Source organism: Colias philodice, chromosome 21 (genome assembly GCF_061535455.1).
Source record: "Colias philodice isolate Cphi_HAF_F1 chromosome 21, ilColPhil1 Martin Lab GWU primary, whole genome shotgun sequence".
Classification (NCBI taxonomy): Eukaryota; Metazoa; Arthropoda; class Insecta; order Lepidoptera; family Pieridae; genus Colias; species Colias philodice.
Genome location: NC_143106.1, coordinates 2,019,034 through 2,036,020, shown reverse-complemented (window position 1 = coordinate 2,036,020; position 16,987 = coordinate 2,019,034). Strand labels below are relative to the sequence as shown.

General features: G+C 34.3%; 1 protein-coding gene across 1 annotated transcript in view; it reads left to right on the top strand.

Annotated features, from left to right (window-relative positions):
- LOC149478692 (uncharacterized) overlaps positions 1-16,987 on the top strand; it is a 30,373-nt gene that overhangs the window by 513 nt on the left and 12,873 nt on the right. The window contains exon 2 of the mRNA XM_089708636.1: positions 137-301. Within this exon, the coding sequence (XP_089564762.1) occupies positions 159-301 (143 nt within the window). The 5' untranslated portion in view covers positions 137-158. The remainder of the gene's footprint in view (positions 1-136; positions 302-16,987) is intronic.

Below are 16,987 nucleotides of genomic sequence, written 5' to 3'. Positions count from 1 at the left end.
AAGTTTAAAAAAACTTCAATGTTTATTGGAATATCATAAGGTGCTCAAACCTGTCTAGTTGCTTGAATTTCTCGACTGCGATTCAGACAACAGGATATGTTTTTGAAAAATGGACAGCTTTTTCTCTCTTTTGTAGGTGCTGTCGTGAAAAAGTAATCATGAGTGTGATAATAAGACTGCAGAACCTTCCTTGGTCAGCGAATGCGCTAGACATTAGGAATTATTTCCGTGGGCTTTCTATCCCCGAAGGTGGAGTACACATCGTAGGTGGCGAACTTGGCGATGCGTTCATAGCCTTCAGGTAGCTATACGAAAACTTCATAGACTATATTTATATTTAAAACGTCTGTAATATTTTCGTTGAACATTCACTGAATATATTACAGTGATCTCTGTTACTTAATTATAAGTGTGCATAGTTTTAAGGATGTTTTTATTAAATAAAAGTAATTATTATTTATACTATTAATTTAGAAACAGTTACATATAATGCAAAACAATATTAGAGGACAAATATGCTAATAAATATCAAACCATGGTAAGCTATGAATCAATTACAATTAAACTGAACTTTTTTAAGCCTATTTACAATAAGTTTATAATATATATTATAGGTAGATAGATATAGAAGTAAAATAACAAATTGTAAGTATTTCACAACAAAACTAATTAATAGAGATAAGGATTTTTAAAGAGGTGTCTAAGCATCTAGTTAAATTTATTCTTCTAAGGGCCGATTTTTCAATGCTTGGATAATTTTATCCGTCCAATAAAGTATTACACGATAATATTAAAATGTCACGTAAACTGTCAAATACGGGCAATTAGAATACCTTTTTAAAATGGTAGTTCTATATATTACTAGTGGCTTTGCCCGTGGTACATATTTCGCAATAAAAGGTAGCCTATGTAGTTTCTCGGGTATCAAAATATCTCCATACCAAATTTCATGCAAATTGGTTCAGTAGTTTTGGCGTGATTGAGTAACAGACAGACAGACAGAGTTACTTTCACATTTATAATATTAGTATGGATTCGACAAATAAGTTTTAACCAAGGCTTGAAAAATTAGCCTGTCATAAGCTATAGTATCAAATTTTTAACAAAAATTGAAGTACAGGAATAAGTAGTAGGAGACAAAACATTACAATTAACTATATAAATATGACAGATAACTCATCTTTCTACCAAATGTCTTGTACACACTACATTGTTTGTAGCGTTAACCATCTTGAATTGTTTTACATACTCGTAAAACCTCAATTACAGTCAATTCCTAAAATCTAAAGTTTAAAACAGCATTTCACTCCTGATTAACATATTAGACTATCAAGCTCAAGTATGATGTGGAATATTGTAGCAAAATGGAACTGGTGCTGTCTAAATACAACTCCAAGTTTTTGAAATCAATGGATATGAGTCACAACACTTATAGCATGAGCTAGCCTTATATTGAGAAATCATCACACAACAATAATTGAACAGTGTTTAAAGATTTATAATTTAATCTTCACACTAAACTTTTTGAAAGATTTTTTTAATAGATTACGAGTGGGATTACCTTACTTCTTCTTTAGTACAGGAAATTATAAATTATTTTGATATTTCACCCAATATGTTATTTATTCTTTGAATTTGTCAATGGTAAGTTGACAATGAGTAAGTTATTATTATGAGTATCAATTTAAACATGAATATTCCTCATGTATGTAGTTTCTATGCATAAAATTTGCTAATACAGTGTGCAATTATAATGTAATAGGTTATAATGTATGCATAATGTATTAGGTTGATACTCTACTGAATTTCATCACAATTGGTTTTAAAAATAGACCAATAGTTGGGTAAGTTGAAACTTATAAAATAAAACAATTCTATTTATATCTCTTTAATATTTTTTTATGTATGTTTTAAAAGCTTGGGTATGTATGCTGTTGAAATGATGATGAACTATTCAATATTTAACTGTGTATGTCTATTTCTTTGGAAGCTAAACCCTCTAAATTGTTCTAGATTATAATAGTACTGCTAGATTTTAAAATTTATTCAATTACCGCTAATGAAAACAAATTAATATGATTATAATTGCTGGGAAAAAAATAATAAAAAGTTGATGATCCTGTTTTAAATAATATGGCATGGGACAGTAGTTTAACATGGAGCACCAAGCATTATTCAAACAGATTTTTAAAGTTATTATAAGCCGCTATATTATATCTATATTATAAAATATAGATTTTATCAACTGAGCAGAGTCATCACCTGATTACCGGCAGACCTGACAAATTTTCTTGGAATTTATCGAAAATTTCTTCACACCAATTATTTATTTTAGAAGTGCCAAATTAATTGTCAATCTTCAAGATAATATTATGTATAATATGTACTCCGTACACCTTAATATTATGGTCTAAGATCCGAATATAGGTCGACCTGTACCGGCGTGATAATGGATGAGACCATATATTATAATAAATGTATTATAATAAATGTAGTCTATTAAAAAATCTATTAAAGATGGGTTTACTGAAAAAATCCTGGACAGGATATTTTTAGTTAATTATTAAAAAAATCTTTTTATTTTTTTAATTATGCAGTGTTGAGACAATAAACAATTTTGTTATAAAACAGTGCTCATGCTGATATATATATATTTTTTTTCTATCATCCCATCAAGTTAAAGTAACTGGTACGGACATGCCTGTTTATACCTGCCAACCTAGCAGTTTGTCCAGGTAAATATTAGAAAACCCTATGACTGCACATTCTGTAGGTTTCATACTTCAAGTCTATTATAATTTTTGTTTATTATCTTGATAAGTACTGCAATTAGTTAAAAAAAATATTTTTTAAAAATTAATTAAAATGTCATGTCCAGTATTTTTTCAGTCAACCCATCTTTAATAGATTTTTTAATAGACTACATTTATTATAAAATTGGTCTCATTCTATTATCACGCCGGTGAAGGTCGACCTATATTCGGATCGTAGACCATTACCATACTTGGGTGCTCAGCACTACACTTTCGAGCTTCTTGTATACAAATGCAGCAACAATTAATTCTAGAATTAAATATGTAGTAGTCCCCAGTAATTTCCTCGAAACTCAATTCTAATAATAATATTTTGCTTACATGGTACCAATTATAACATCATTACAAAGGATATTTCGATATACATTTTTTTAATACTCACTTTATACTTACTCATAGTCATATTCAAATTATGTACCATAGAAACTAGTTTTGCAATAGGTAAATCAGTAGTTCATTTTTAATTGTATTTATATCTACTTTTTAATGTTGCTACATGCTGTCTTTTTAACCTTAATTCCCAAAAACAATGGATGGTTCTCAATTTGCAGTATATATTTCTAATGCTTAGAAATAGGCTCCTGAATCTTTTCTGCGTCTTGGGCTACTTTCACTTAATATGTATTCCATTTTAAATCTAATATAAGCTCGGCTATAATACATGTAAACAATTTAAAGATCTGATTTCTGTTTTTTTTCCTGTTAGGTGTATAGCGGTAATGACATTATTGTAATGAGCAAACATTTTTTGTAATAGTGTTTGGTATTGCTATTTTTATTATTGTAATTAGGTCTTAAAAATACTTGGAGATTTAACAATTATATAAACATCACTTCTAATGCATACTCATGATCATGGACTGCGCCGGTGGCGAGGCGTGCTGTCTACAAACAAAAATTCATAACGCGAAACTAATCAACATAAAATATTTCGGATGGCTGATCTTTAAGTTGTTAACGACGAACTTTTGATTTTATGACTTCTTTCCGAATGACGGTATTTTACAAAAATGAACTATCATAGGCATGGATTGTTTTTTGTAAATGAAATAGGACGAATAGGTACTTTTTATTATTTTCGAGAATCAAGGGTGTCGGGAACGTATGGAGCGGGATTTAAAGGGAAGGTGACATTATGAAATGCTGGTTCTGCACTGACGCCTTCGTCCTCTGGAGAGCGTGCCACGAAAGAAGTCTCGTAGAAGTGGTGCTTTCGGCGCCTAAAATAGTGTTGCCTATTATTTAATTAAAATTACCCCAGAGTTAAGGTAAATCGGTATGAGGAGGGTTAAAAATTTATCTATCTATTGTTTATCACCTCGTTATCATTATGATTATCTAGACAGTATTACTTAGTTTCTACCTTCCGTGGGACTTCTTTCGTGGCGATTACTCTGGGGGATACAATTTAATAAATTGTATGATAACGGACCTTCTTCATTTTATTTTACTAGATTGATTTCGTTATCTGTATTGTAATTTCATACACACTAAAAATCCCTATCCTGCTACATATTATTAAAAAAAACGAGGTATTTTACACCTGAAATAACTTATACCTAGTAACAAGCTATTGCTTTTCGTGCAATCTCCATATGTTTCACGTCAATCAAATTATGGGAACAAAATATTTAAAGGAATTTGAAAGTATTGGGGAACAAAGTATGTAAACATGTTGAAATAGATTTTGCGTTCTATTGTCGATATGAGGGTACCACCGGGATGTATACTGTCTCTTAATTTTTCATCTATGTAGATCGCGCTGAGGCAAATTTTAAAATCAATCTATTTTCTCGTTATGAGTCGAAGCTCGTACAGTAGGTAGTATATTTTGGTATTTGGATGACAAACATAGACTTGGAATGCAGGTATGATATGGGGGTTGCGAATGAAATAAAATCTCCTCTGTTTCGGGGAATTTAGGTATGAGGCCAGTCTTCTAGATTTTTGAAAAAATTAGCTATTCTCCTTCGTATAATGAAGTACGTAAGCGGTGAATTAACGAATTAAAATCCTTTGTTGCTATAGAAATATAAGCGGTGCAGTTATGATTGCGTAGGTAATTGTACATAAGTACCTAATAGGTAGTGTCAATAGGATAATAAAACTTATTGTGAATAAGGAAACATCTTAGGCGGTCTTCACATTAGGACTTAGCAGCGCGGTAGAATAAAAGAACTGCTGTGCTGCAGTTTTAAAGTGTGACGCACTTCATTTCAAAAATGGATTCCGACGGGTAAACATTAATAACAAAACAGGAATAAACAAAGCATTTTTATGTGTTTTTTGTGACATTTATGATGTGACACCACTTTAAGTAAGGAAGACAAACAATGTGACTGGAATAGCTACATAATATGGAGGTATATCAGAAACTATAACTTGTAAGTAACAAGTAAGAAGCAATGAGAGCCCTTAAAACGCACGAAGATAGAATTTAGTACAATAACAAAAATATATATATATATATATATATATACAGGGTGTCCCACTTTCGGTATACTAAGCGCAAAGGGACTTGTAGTTTTGCATAAGCTGAGTACGTAAAAAATAATTATAAAATTCCAGACGCATTTTTTTTTTAAATAGAGGAATTTTAAAATTCCATGTGTACACCCCCAACAAGCAAACCGCCCAACTTTGCCACCCGCATGTGAGCTTTCGTTTAAGATCATGTTTTCATAGACAAAATACTCACATTAGCGAAGCGGTATATGCCGGCTGCGCGAAGCTAGAGACGAATACATGGATTTTAAGGAAAAATTTAGCAAAAAATTTTTCGCGTAATTTTGTTATTTAAGTATTTTTTATGTGATCAGTGTATGCAAAACTACAAGTCCCTTCGCGCTTAGTATACCGAAAGCGGGACACCCTGTATAGCGATACCAGTGTATAAATTCTACGGTATGTTAAATAAAACTTATTATTTTAGTAGCTCGCGCTATCTTTATTCGGAATGCACAATAATTAACCGTAAAGATACGTCTCTACATTTTCGTACTTATAAATGAATCAAGTATTTTTGAAAGCCTACCATAAGAAGGTTCTTGTAAATTAAGGCTAATAAACACATTATAAGAAGTTCTTGCAGAACTAAAATAATTAACAAATTAATTTCAATAACACGTACTCGCGAGTGCAAGTGGTTATTGTATTTTACTCTTGTAATGCATCTCTTTGCAAACATTTAGGCAATACATTGTTATGACAATATTGTTACTAACTGTTCAGTTTGTCAAGATAGGTAGTCTTAAGATTTTTGCACTACCTATATGATTTTAATATCAGAATATTATCTGCTTCGTAAACAAGAATGTTTCGTTCTTGTCTCTACACGATACATCAAGGGGATAATAGAATATATGGAGGGTAAAAAATAATAATAAATAGTAGTTATAAATAAGTAGAGTAACTAGAATGAAGGAAGCATTAGAGGAAGGCAAATCGCGTTCCTATAGTAAGTAAGTCTACTATACTTTGGCTATAAACGATCAATTCAAATGAAACCGAATTTGTTTTTTTAACATGTTTTTATTACAAGTTGGACAATAATAATTACACTATTCCGAATTTCGATGTTAGTGCAAATGTGGTGACACCTAAAATTACAGCTAGACATATTCTTCTAGTCTATAAGATTCTACTTAAGTACCTTTGCCTTCATAATAAGCAATTTAAAGTTACGACCACGAAGAATTGGCTAGTGGTTCCGGGAAATTTTAAATGCGGTATAGGTATATATAGCTATAATGTGACTGTGTAAATTGTAATGATATTCAACGTTTGGCCAATTCTATCTTGAATTGGTAAAATTTTCATTCTCGAACTTTACACTCGAACACAAAAAATTACTGCCGCCATTAGTAACGATACTTACCCGTTTATGCAAGACAATCCTGTAAAATATCATCTCGTTTTCGCTTTCCCCGTGTTTAGGTAGTTTTGTCGTTAGTCTATTAGGTCTTTCGCACAACATTGTTGATGAAAAGGTATAAAATGGTAGGGTACATGAAAAATCCAGATTATGACACTAATTCCAGGAATTTGGTGGGAAGAAAAGGATTATCTTAAACCTGAAATGTGCCGAAGATACACCTATCGATACGACTATTGCAAACAGATTTATTTTACAGGAATTCAGCAAACAGTCTCACGTAGACAAAATAATAAGATCAATAAATTGCAGAACTCGCACTTTATATAGAACAAATTACTTATTATGTTGATCCTGCAAATAAAATGTTCAGTACCTACCTATGTTTTTAATGTTAAGAACTTATGATTTTAAAATTCCTGGTAAGGAACAACGTCGATATAGGTGCACTGCTATAGGTAGCTGAAACATAAATTACTTCATGAAATTCTAAGATCAGTTTAAAAAAAATACGCACAGAAATATGATTGTTCATAATGGACTATTTTACTCATGACTAATATTTTGCCGTAATCTTTTAGTTTTTCGTAGCCTGCAAACCACTTAGGGTTCCGGTGGATTAAATATCAAATTTAAAAATAATATTTATAATAAATATTTCAGGATTTTTTAATAACTTAAAAATACACTATACGCTTCTCAAATCTATGGATTTTTAGGGTTCCGTACCTCAAAAGGAAAAAACGGAACCCTTATAGGATCACTTTGTTGTCCGTCTGTCCGTCCGTCCGTCCGTCTGTCAAGACCCTTTTTCTCAGGAACGCGTGGAGGTATGAAGCTGAAATTTATATCAATTACTCAGGTCTACTGTTCATTGAAGCTGTGAAAAAATCAAACTTCTAAGCCAACGCAATCAAAAGATACAGCCGTTTATGCCGCAAATTTTCGAAACTTGCAAGGGAATCAAAACCTACAGGGTGCTTCCCGTGAACTCAGAATCTTGAAATTTGGTACGAAGCAACGTCTTATAGCATAGATAAAGGAAAAATTACGAAAACCATAAATTTTTAGTTACATCACATAATATATATTTTTTTAATAATTTTAAACTTACTACCACGGAACCCTCGGTGCGCGAGTCCGACTCGCACTTGGCTGTTTTTTTATTTTAAAGTAAAAATTGTTTATGCGCGTTCAAATTTCAAGGTGGCTTCGTGGCACGTCACGTCATGGATTAAGGCGACGATTTTGGTATCTTTTAATCTTGCCAAAGAAGTTTCATTTCTGGCACGTGTGCTCGGTACACACGCTCTTTTTTGAGGTGACAACGTCTTATAATTCGATAGAGCCGGCTGCACGCACGAAAAAACATGAGTCATGCGGCGTTACCTCGCTCTGAGGCGTTCCATGTAAGGCTTGAAGTGCAAGCGAGAGCGCGGAACGAGCGACAAAGAAGCAAAATCGGACGTTGTCACGTTCAACTATCGTCAGTAAACCGACTTTACAGACCAATTTTTTTCTCATAATATCGGTCTCATAAACCAAAGTCTATCTACATAGTGGCTACTTGGGCATAGGCATAAGCAGTGCCGGCGTTAGGGGGAGGCGAGAGGGGGCGATGGCCCAGGGCGACAAATTCTGGGGGGCGCCAAGGTCTGAAGTTGGCGTCTCTTTCCTCTCCTGGTGCAAACCTTCAGAACACCTCAAGTGGGCGCCACAATATTTTCGCCCGGGGTGTCAGTGGCCCTTACACCGGCACTGGGCATAAGCTTACTATATTGTAACTGCAAGTCTGTTTCTAGCGAGCGAGGTTTCTAACATGAATGACTAGCTAGCATGAGCATTAGCTTATTCTTAAGGGTTAGGCATAGGTACCTATGTTTTACGTTTTGCGCGTTATATAATGGACTGTTTTTCTGTACAATTCCTGACATGAACGTACTTATTCGATCGTAACCAATATGCAGGCCGCAAGGAGATAATGTCTTTTATGTTACCTATAGGTAACATAAAAAGGAAAAAAATAATAAAAAAATAATATTTTTAAGAGATCTATCTTCCATCCGGTAGTAGATTTTGAAGGTACTTCTTGCAGTCTTCTTAGAATCACGCAACCACGCCCGAATGATGCACGTTTTATTTATTTACTTTCATGTAAAGAGAATATTGCCACTGAAGAACCTGTAGGTACAGTGTACGTGCCTTTACATAATCTGTCTTAATTTTGTTTTTCAACATTTGCACTAATTTTACTTAATGTTTGACAAAGTGTTATTTTCATGTTGGAAATTAAATAGTGTATCCGAATCTGATCTTAGAATGTTCAGCTGCTAAAACCTATGGAATTCTAATAGATATGCCTTTCAATAAGTTCCGTTATCCTGTATCCAAGCTCTTTAATCATTTAGTAAATCGCTATCATCTAAACCTGAATCTGTGTTAATGCATGATTATTCATCAGACTCATCGAAGGTAAGATCTTCCATAAATTTATTTATTCCAGCTTCCATATATAAGTATCTGTCTCATAAAACTTTATCTTCAAGGTAGCCTCTATCTATTTCCATTCCTTCTTCAAATCTTTTGCAGTGTTAGGGTACCTATATCAATACGGTTTCTGTTATTTTTTAACGTTATCTATTTTTATATTTACTTAATTCTAAGTTGGAATTTTTTCTCTTACTTTCTTCGATAGAGATTTTTAATTTTGATTGTGCAGAGTTAAAAATCAACTAGATGAAATTTATTTTCAGTGTGAAAATAGAACCCTTCGAGAGGCGGCTCGTGACAAAATTTTATGGGTGTTCACTTGAAATAAAACACTGAAAATACATGGTGTAAAGCAGTCTTTCTTTTTGGTGTGCAAAAATATCTATAACATTTTTGTGAAATTCAGATATCTGATTAATTCGTTTTTCTATATTTTATATCATGCACAATGCATTTAAACGGTCCTGTGTCATGCTATTACGCGTAAAAGTTTTCACTTTATTTAAGGTGGAAAAGCAGCGCTCACTTTCGACCGAGGTCATCGGTATTGTACAAATTAATTTTAATAATTATTACTTTCGACAAAAACTGACTCCAGGTTACTGACCTCTATGAAGTGTTGCAGTAAAGCTATCGCACCATCAGCGTTTTGGAAATCTTCCCTGCTGTAAATAACCACTAGCTCGTTTTTAAGTTTTGAGTTTTCTAAAAAATCATATGTCTCAACCGTAAGGTCAAGTTCAGGCCGTGTCCCACGGTCCCTTAGCCGAATTTGTAATGTTTTAACACACTTTTTATAGAACGCCACATTATAATTGTTCATTTTAACACTCACAAGTAATACTGATAACTACAGACAATTTCAACACGTATCTTATGATTTTAATTAGAAAATTCCCGAATTTGCATTCGCGCGCGTGCATTGAAGTTGACTCGAGAGTCGAGTGTTTGTTTAATGTTTATAATATAGAGAGTGGCAACGTCGCGCGCAATCGCTGTCCTGTGTACGGGTGCCCAGGCGCGGCGGTAAAAACGAACCGGCAACGTTTGCGGGAGCGGCGCTCCGAATTTTGCTATTTTTCCATAGAAAATCTTCTGTTTCACGCGCAGGGCACTGGCAAACTTTCTCTTTCACTCCTATTGGATTTCGTATTAGGAAATGTACCTACTAAATATTTTTTTCATTGGAGCGCAATCGTGAGCGCTCCGCTTCGCGCGTTACTGTATAATACAGTATTATACAGGTGTATGGGATGATGGAATGATGAATATATTCATTGGTATTGACAGTAGTTTTTTACGATTACGATTGATTTTAAATAGTAATACTTAATTAATATTAATAATGAAATTAAGGAGTATGATTTTATTATAATTATTTATGGGAGTTCACTGCACCAGCGCTCCTTAGGGCGAGCCGCCTCTGCCCTTGAGGAACCATTTTCCGAAACATAATGGACCCAGAACTAATAAAAAAGTCTGTACCAACCTTCACTGAGCCGAAACAGATTGCACATAACCTAAACATGAACACAGTTATTAAATTATTGTAGTTAACACATTCCTGAAAAATGAAAATATTTGTGACTCCTTTGGGTAGGTAGGTATTATGCCGAGTATTTGAGAAACTAAGTTGAGAAATAATTCGAATTTTCTCAAAAAATGTTAAAATTCAAATAAAAATTCTCGGACGGACTAGTCTACCATACTTTGATCTTCATTCATAATTGCGAGAGTATGACGCAACGTATGCCACGGTGATACAAAGAGATGTTTGTAATTCTACTGCTACTAAACAACAAAATAATTCAAATAAGTAATAAAGTTTTCTGTCGGTGTATTAGGTCCACTTTATTGTCGTAAAATGTAGAACTTGCCTCTTCCTTTGAACACGGATCTGCAGAGTGGTAGATAACAATAGTCAATACAACTGCGCATTTGATTTTCGTTTGTTTTTTCGTATAAATATCTATCTACACAAGCGGTAACGCTTGATCTCTGAACAAGAGATGACACAAAGCTTAATTTTTCAGGAAACTAAGTATGTCGAGCAGTTTCTCTGATTAGGAGTGTAAGTATCCGGCTGACCGTGATACTGGATCTTCTTTTTTATTCCATGTAATAGATGGACCTTGAAATTTATCGGAAATTTCTTTTCTTATGAACTAACTGCTAACTACTACTTTGTTCTAACTAACTTTGTTTATCCTGGGTGTGTGCGTACTTATTTTAGGATAAACTAGTATGGCCTAGGCCTAGGCCTAGATAAACCAGTTCATCCGATCGTGTATAGCACGAACTAGTTTAGCCTAGGCCAAACTAGTTTGTCCTGAAATCGGGTTTGGCCGGTAACAGATAGATATTTTGATGAATGAGCCTCACATGCCTTTTTCATAGACCAACGACGACGGTTTTTAGGTTTTTCTGTTAAAAATATTTTGTCTACGTATAGTTAGTTAGTTATAAATAAAATATTTCATAACAGTTTTCTAAACGTTTTTTGGGAATGTTCGTGATAAAATAATATGGACATTGGACATATTGGGTGACGAGTCCCTTATACTATAAATATAGGTAGGTATCTAACGTAGTTTATTATGTTAAACAACATTTTAAAAAATACTTTCTTTTTAAATATTTAGATTTAAGTACATATTATAGTACCTATTAGCTTTATAATTGACAATTTTAAAGGAAAGTAAAAATAAATTACGAGGCGAGATTCGAACCCGTGTCCTTTTGCTATACTGCCACCTGCAATCCGCCTCAGCAATCGAATTTCTTCAACTTTTTCGTTTGTGTATGTAAGAGTCACCCCACTAAACAACCATCTCACTTTAAATAATTCATGTTGTTTCTTATTTGCATTGTAATAACAACTACGCAGTTTTAATGCAGTGTTGCAGTTTTCTAAAAATACTTAGTTCGAAATCTCTCCGAGATCTTAAAGAACAGTCTATAAAAAGCGTATAAAAGCGCATATGAGTTGCATCTACTTATCTGACATTATTTTATGTGTCTTTCCTATCCAGTATAAAATAAGACTACCTACCCAATCCAACTTACTAGGACAGTTACAGGAAGGTGTCAAACAAAAAAAAAAAATTGTTGTGGAAAGTAGAGAGAACGAAGTGAGACCATGCCCATCTTTCCGCCACCGATCAGCACCGCCACGTGGCATGCACGGTGCGTCAACAATTTTAATATCGGCGAGAATATTTCGAAGCTGATACACACGACTTTGATTCGTAATTGATACGTTCTATTAGGGAGAGTAGAGCTTAATTATCGTGTTGCTTTCGGATCCTGAAACTTTCCTATTACAGTCTTAGTACCTACGAGGTAGAGTCATGAAGAGTATGCTAATCTACGCAAAATAAATTCAGCAGACAGTAAGTCATTCAATTCGTTCAGCCGTTCTTGAGGAAGGTATAATTATTATAAAGTGATGACTACTGACTAATGATTAAAAACAAATGAAGTAATAAAAGGGCCCGGAGTCGGGGACTGTACGCTTTTACTCCAATTGAATGTTCTAAATTAATATGTTAAATGGTGTGGTACAATAAATGGATAAATAAATGTTACCTATATCCAACTACTTCAGCTATGGGCTGCTTCAGTAATCGGAAGATAAATGTTTTTCGTGATTGGTATACCTAGGTGTGAGCGGTCTTTACTCCTATCTGCTGTCTGCATTGAAAAATAAAACAAAGTAGGTACAATACAAGATGACATATTTCTGCCGACGAGATGACGATTTCTACTTAGGGCGGCCGTACACGGACCGCTTCAAGCAGTTGAGACCGACGGCTTGAAGCCACGACCGCGCGGTGAACTATGGAGATTTATTCACTGCCGTACACAAACTGCTCGAGCCTTCGCGACCGCTTCAAACCGTCAACTGCGCTGTTTGTATCGACAGCTCGAGCAGACAACGACCGACTGCTCGAGCAGTCCGTGTACGTCGCTCAGCCGTTACCTGCTCGAGCCGCCCGTGTACGGCCGCTCTTATCCTAACTGCGCGACACGTAGGTTTAGCTTAACTTAGCGAAAGTTTAAACAATAGGCATATTATGACTATTCTATGCTCTAAGATTCTATGATATGGCTTTAAACATTTTCAGACTTCAGTTGAGTAGTATATATGCTGCTAAGAAATGTATTATATTATGTATTATTATGCATTGTCCTAGTTTCCCGTTGCTTTCCAATAGGGATGTCTTGTAATTAGTCTGCTGCGAACGTGTCGCAGTAGGTACAAAATGAAATTTCAGAGCAGGATAATAATTTACGGATTTTTTATAGAAAGGAGACATTCAAAACACTGAGCATAATAGGATCACATAAAAAAATCGCTTTTTAGTCATATAACAATTCATTTTTTAAGCCAGTACGCTTCGCCTCCTATCGCAATGACAAGAAATATTTCTTATGGTATTGGTACCTACGCTGCAAAAGCATATAAAAAAAAAATTCTCCTATTGACCACAGACACACTGCAATCAAAAAAAATTACCATCGGGAATATACAATATACATACAAGTCAAATTTAACAACTAGTAGTAAACTAGGTACTTCACACCCTATATATTTTTGTTTTACAAAATTAAAAAAATAAATAAAAATGTTAAATGAGTTCGTACTTACTAAGGTATAATAATATGTAGATACTATGTATAAGTATAGTAACCGATATTCAGATTATTTAAATAATGTATATTTAAATCATTATATTTACAAGTAATTCCACTTCTTACCTGAATACCTGATTAATCTTTACAGCTTAAAAGGTCTATTAAAAATAATTTGATATGCTTTGTTCATTTCTTTGTTAAAACATCTTCACGACCATAAAATTACTACATATAACTAGGTAAATATTATATAGATACTTAACATAATATTTTGCTCTATCATAGAACAAGTGACGTTAACTGCACTTGTTGTATTCTAGTTAATTAAAAGTTTTCATTAAAAACGTAAGTACTTAATTCGTCTTCCTTTAACATATTTAACACTATTAAAAACAAGTACATAAAGGTAGCAATAATACATAAAATAAAAGCACAACAACGCAGACCGCAGTGATCTCTTACTAAATTAATACAGGTGCTCTCCAAAAATTCAACGCTAAAGGTGCAATGGAAAGCAGGTGGGTCGTTAGTATATAGTTAGGTATGGGAACGGAATAAGCTTGAACTTGATTCTCTATGGGCACCTATCTCGACATAAAAAATACGATCTACCTCCACAGTATCAAAAGATATAGAATTTTCTTTATAAAACTTTTCCGTTTCATTACACATTTGACGCCGCAAGAAATTTCTAAATCCACATCGGTTTCTGGAATCTGTGATCTACCCTATATGGTTGACCCACAGGTTGACCTCATATTTTCGGAATATAAAATATGGTCTACAAACAAACAAAAATACTTTATTGTGCACCACAGAGAAAAGTACAAATAAGGACAAAATACATTAGTTAATAAAAGAGCACAACAGGCGGTCTTATCGCTCAGACAGCGATCTCTTCCAGACAACCTGGTGGACAAGGAGACGCAGTGCAAAAGTAATTAAAAACAGGGCAAAGTGCACTAAGAACAGAAAAAATAAAATAAAATAAATAAATTAAAAATAAATAAAAATACATATTATATAAATAGATAATAATATAAGCTTATAAATATACATAAACATACACATATATACATATACATAATGTGCATACATAATATAACTAAATAAATAGATACAAACATATACATACATATATTATAATAGGAAAAATAAACATACATATATATAAATACACATACATAAAATAGAAAACGCACACAACCACAATTGACTAATAAAATAAACAATGAAATTACCGACTAATTGGATAAATAAAATTGCTTCAGTAAGTTTTTGAACGTAGATAGAGATTGAGCTGCTCTTATGTCTAAGGGTAAAGCATTCCAAAGTCTAATGGCACGCACAGTGAACGAAGAGTTATAAACATGATTAACATGCGGTGGCATTGCTAGACGGTGCTTATTAGAGGAACGCGTCGGGTTAACGTTAGACACAAGGAACTCAAATCTCTCTTTTAAGTATAGCGGAGTTCTCGGATCGAACAGAACACAATACAGGAGGTGAAGGATATGAGTATTTCGGCGAAGACGGATGGGAAGCCATTTGAGCTTAGTGCGAAACTCGGAGACGTGATCGTATTTGCGCAAGCCAAACACAAATCTTATGCAGAAATTCTGAAGGCGCTCAAGGCAGTCTAGGTGGTATTCGAAGAGGTCAGGATAGCACGCATCAGCATAATCTATGATAGGTAAAAGGAGTGTTTGGACGAGCGCAATCTTAGTCGGTATCGGCAGAAAATTACGTAAGCGACGGAGCGAACCCGCAGCAGCAAAAACCTTTTTACGAACCTCCTTTATTTGACGATTCCAAGATAGACACGAATCAATCCAAATCCCCAGACACTTAATTTCGGTACTATACGGTATAGCAATCCCATCAACTATTACCCTAGGCAAAGTAGAAAAATCTAATTTGGATACAAAGTGTTTCGTACCGCATATTATACTTTGCGTCTTTTTTGGGTTTACGTTTAGGCCATGACTATAACTCCAATCAACAATAGTGGATACGTCGTCGTTCATTTTAGCAATAGCATTCGGCAGGTCTTCAAGCGAAGTGTGACAATAAATTTGAAAGTCGTCGGCATACATATGATAGAGAGAAGTGATGTTGAGGGATATTGAATTAATAAATAAACTAAAAAGAAGAGGAGAAAGCACACCGCCTTGCGGAACACCAGCAGTAACGTTAGCCCAAGAGGAAAAAGTATTATCAACTTGGACACGCTGCTGGCGTTCCTGTAGATAACTACGAAACCAATCAATATCTGTTGGAGATATGTTAAGAGAACTAAGCGTGCTGAGCAGGATATCATGGTCAACTGTATTAAAAGCATTACTAAAATCTAGAGATGTTAGTAGCGTAAGCTGTTTTTGATCCAAATGAAAGCGAATGTCGTCAGTGACTTTAACTAGAGCAGTAACCGTGCTATGACCGGGACGAAAACCGGATTGGAAAGGATTAAGGAGATCATACTTATTAAGGAAAACGCTAAGCTGCTGTTGTACTAAGCGCTCTAGGACTTTTGACAGAAATGGAAGGATAGATATCGGGCGGAAATCGGTGAGCGTAGAGGGTTTAGAATGTTTTGGTAGAGGGATAATGAAAGCATTTTTCCAAGCACTTGGAAAGGTACGTGAGGAAATTGAATAGTTCAGGATATGTGTGATTACGGGAACAATAGTATCTAGGATGGGAATGATCATATTACGGCTAATGCAGTCACTGCCGACAGCTTTTGAGCTTATAGCTAATATGTTCTTCTTAACATCACAATCAGAAAATTGACTAAACTTGAACGGAGGATGCAAAGGAACAGAGTCAGAGGTAATTCTATTTAAAGTACGCTGTTTAACTTTAGCGTCGAAATTGTTAACATGAGAAGAGAAATGCGTATTGAGACTATCCAAGTTTACGCATGAAGGTAAGGAATTATTTGGGGATTTGCCAATACCAAGGGATCTAAGGAATTTCCAAACTTTAGCAGAGTCGCCGTCCTCGACCGATTTGTGAATATGGCGTCTTTGTGCATCTCTACATAGTGTATTGCAACGATTTCGAATTTTTTTGAACTTTTCCCGAAGTATCTCACTATTGTCAGATCTGAGCTTGGATTTAGCCTTGGCTTTTGCTGCTAACAGTACTTTAATTTCCTCGGTCAACCAAG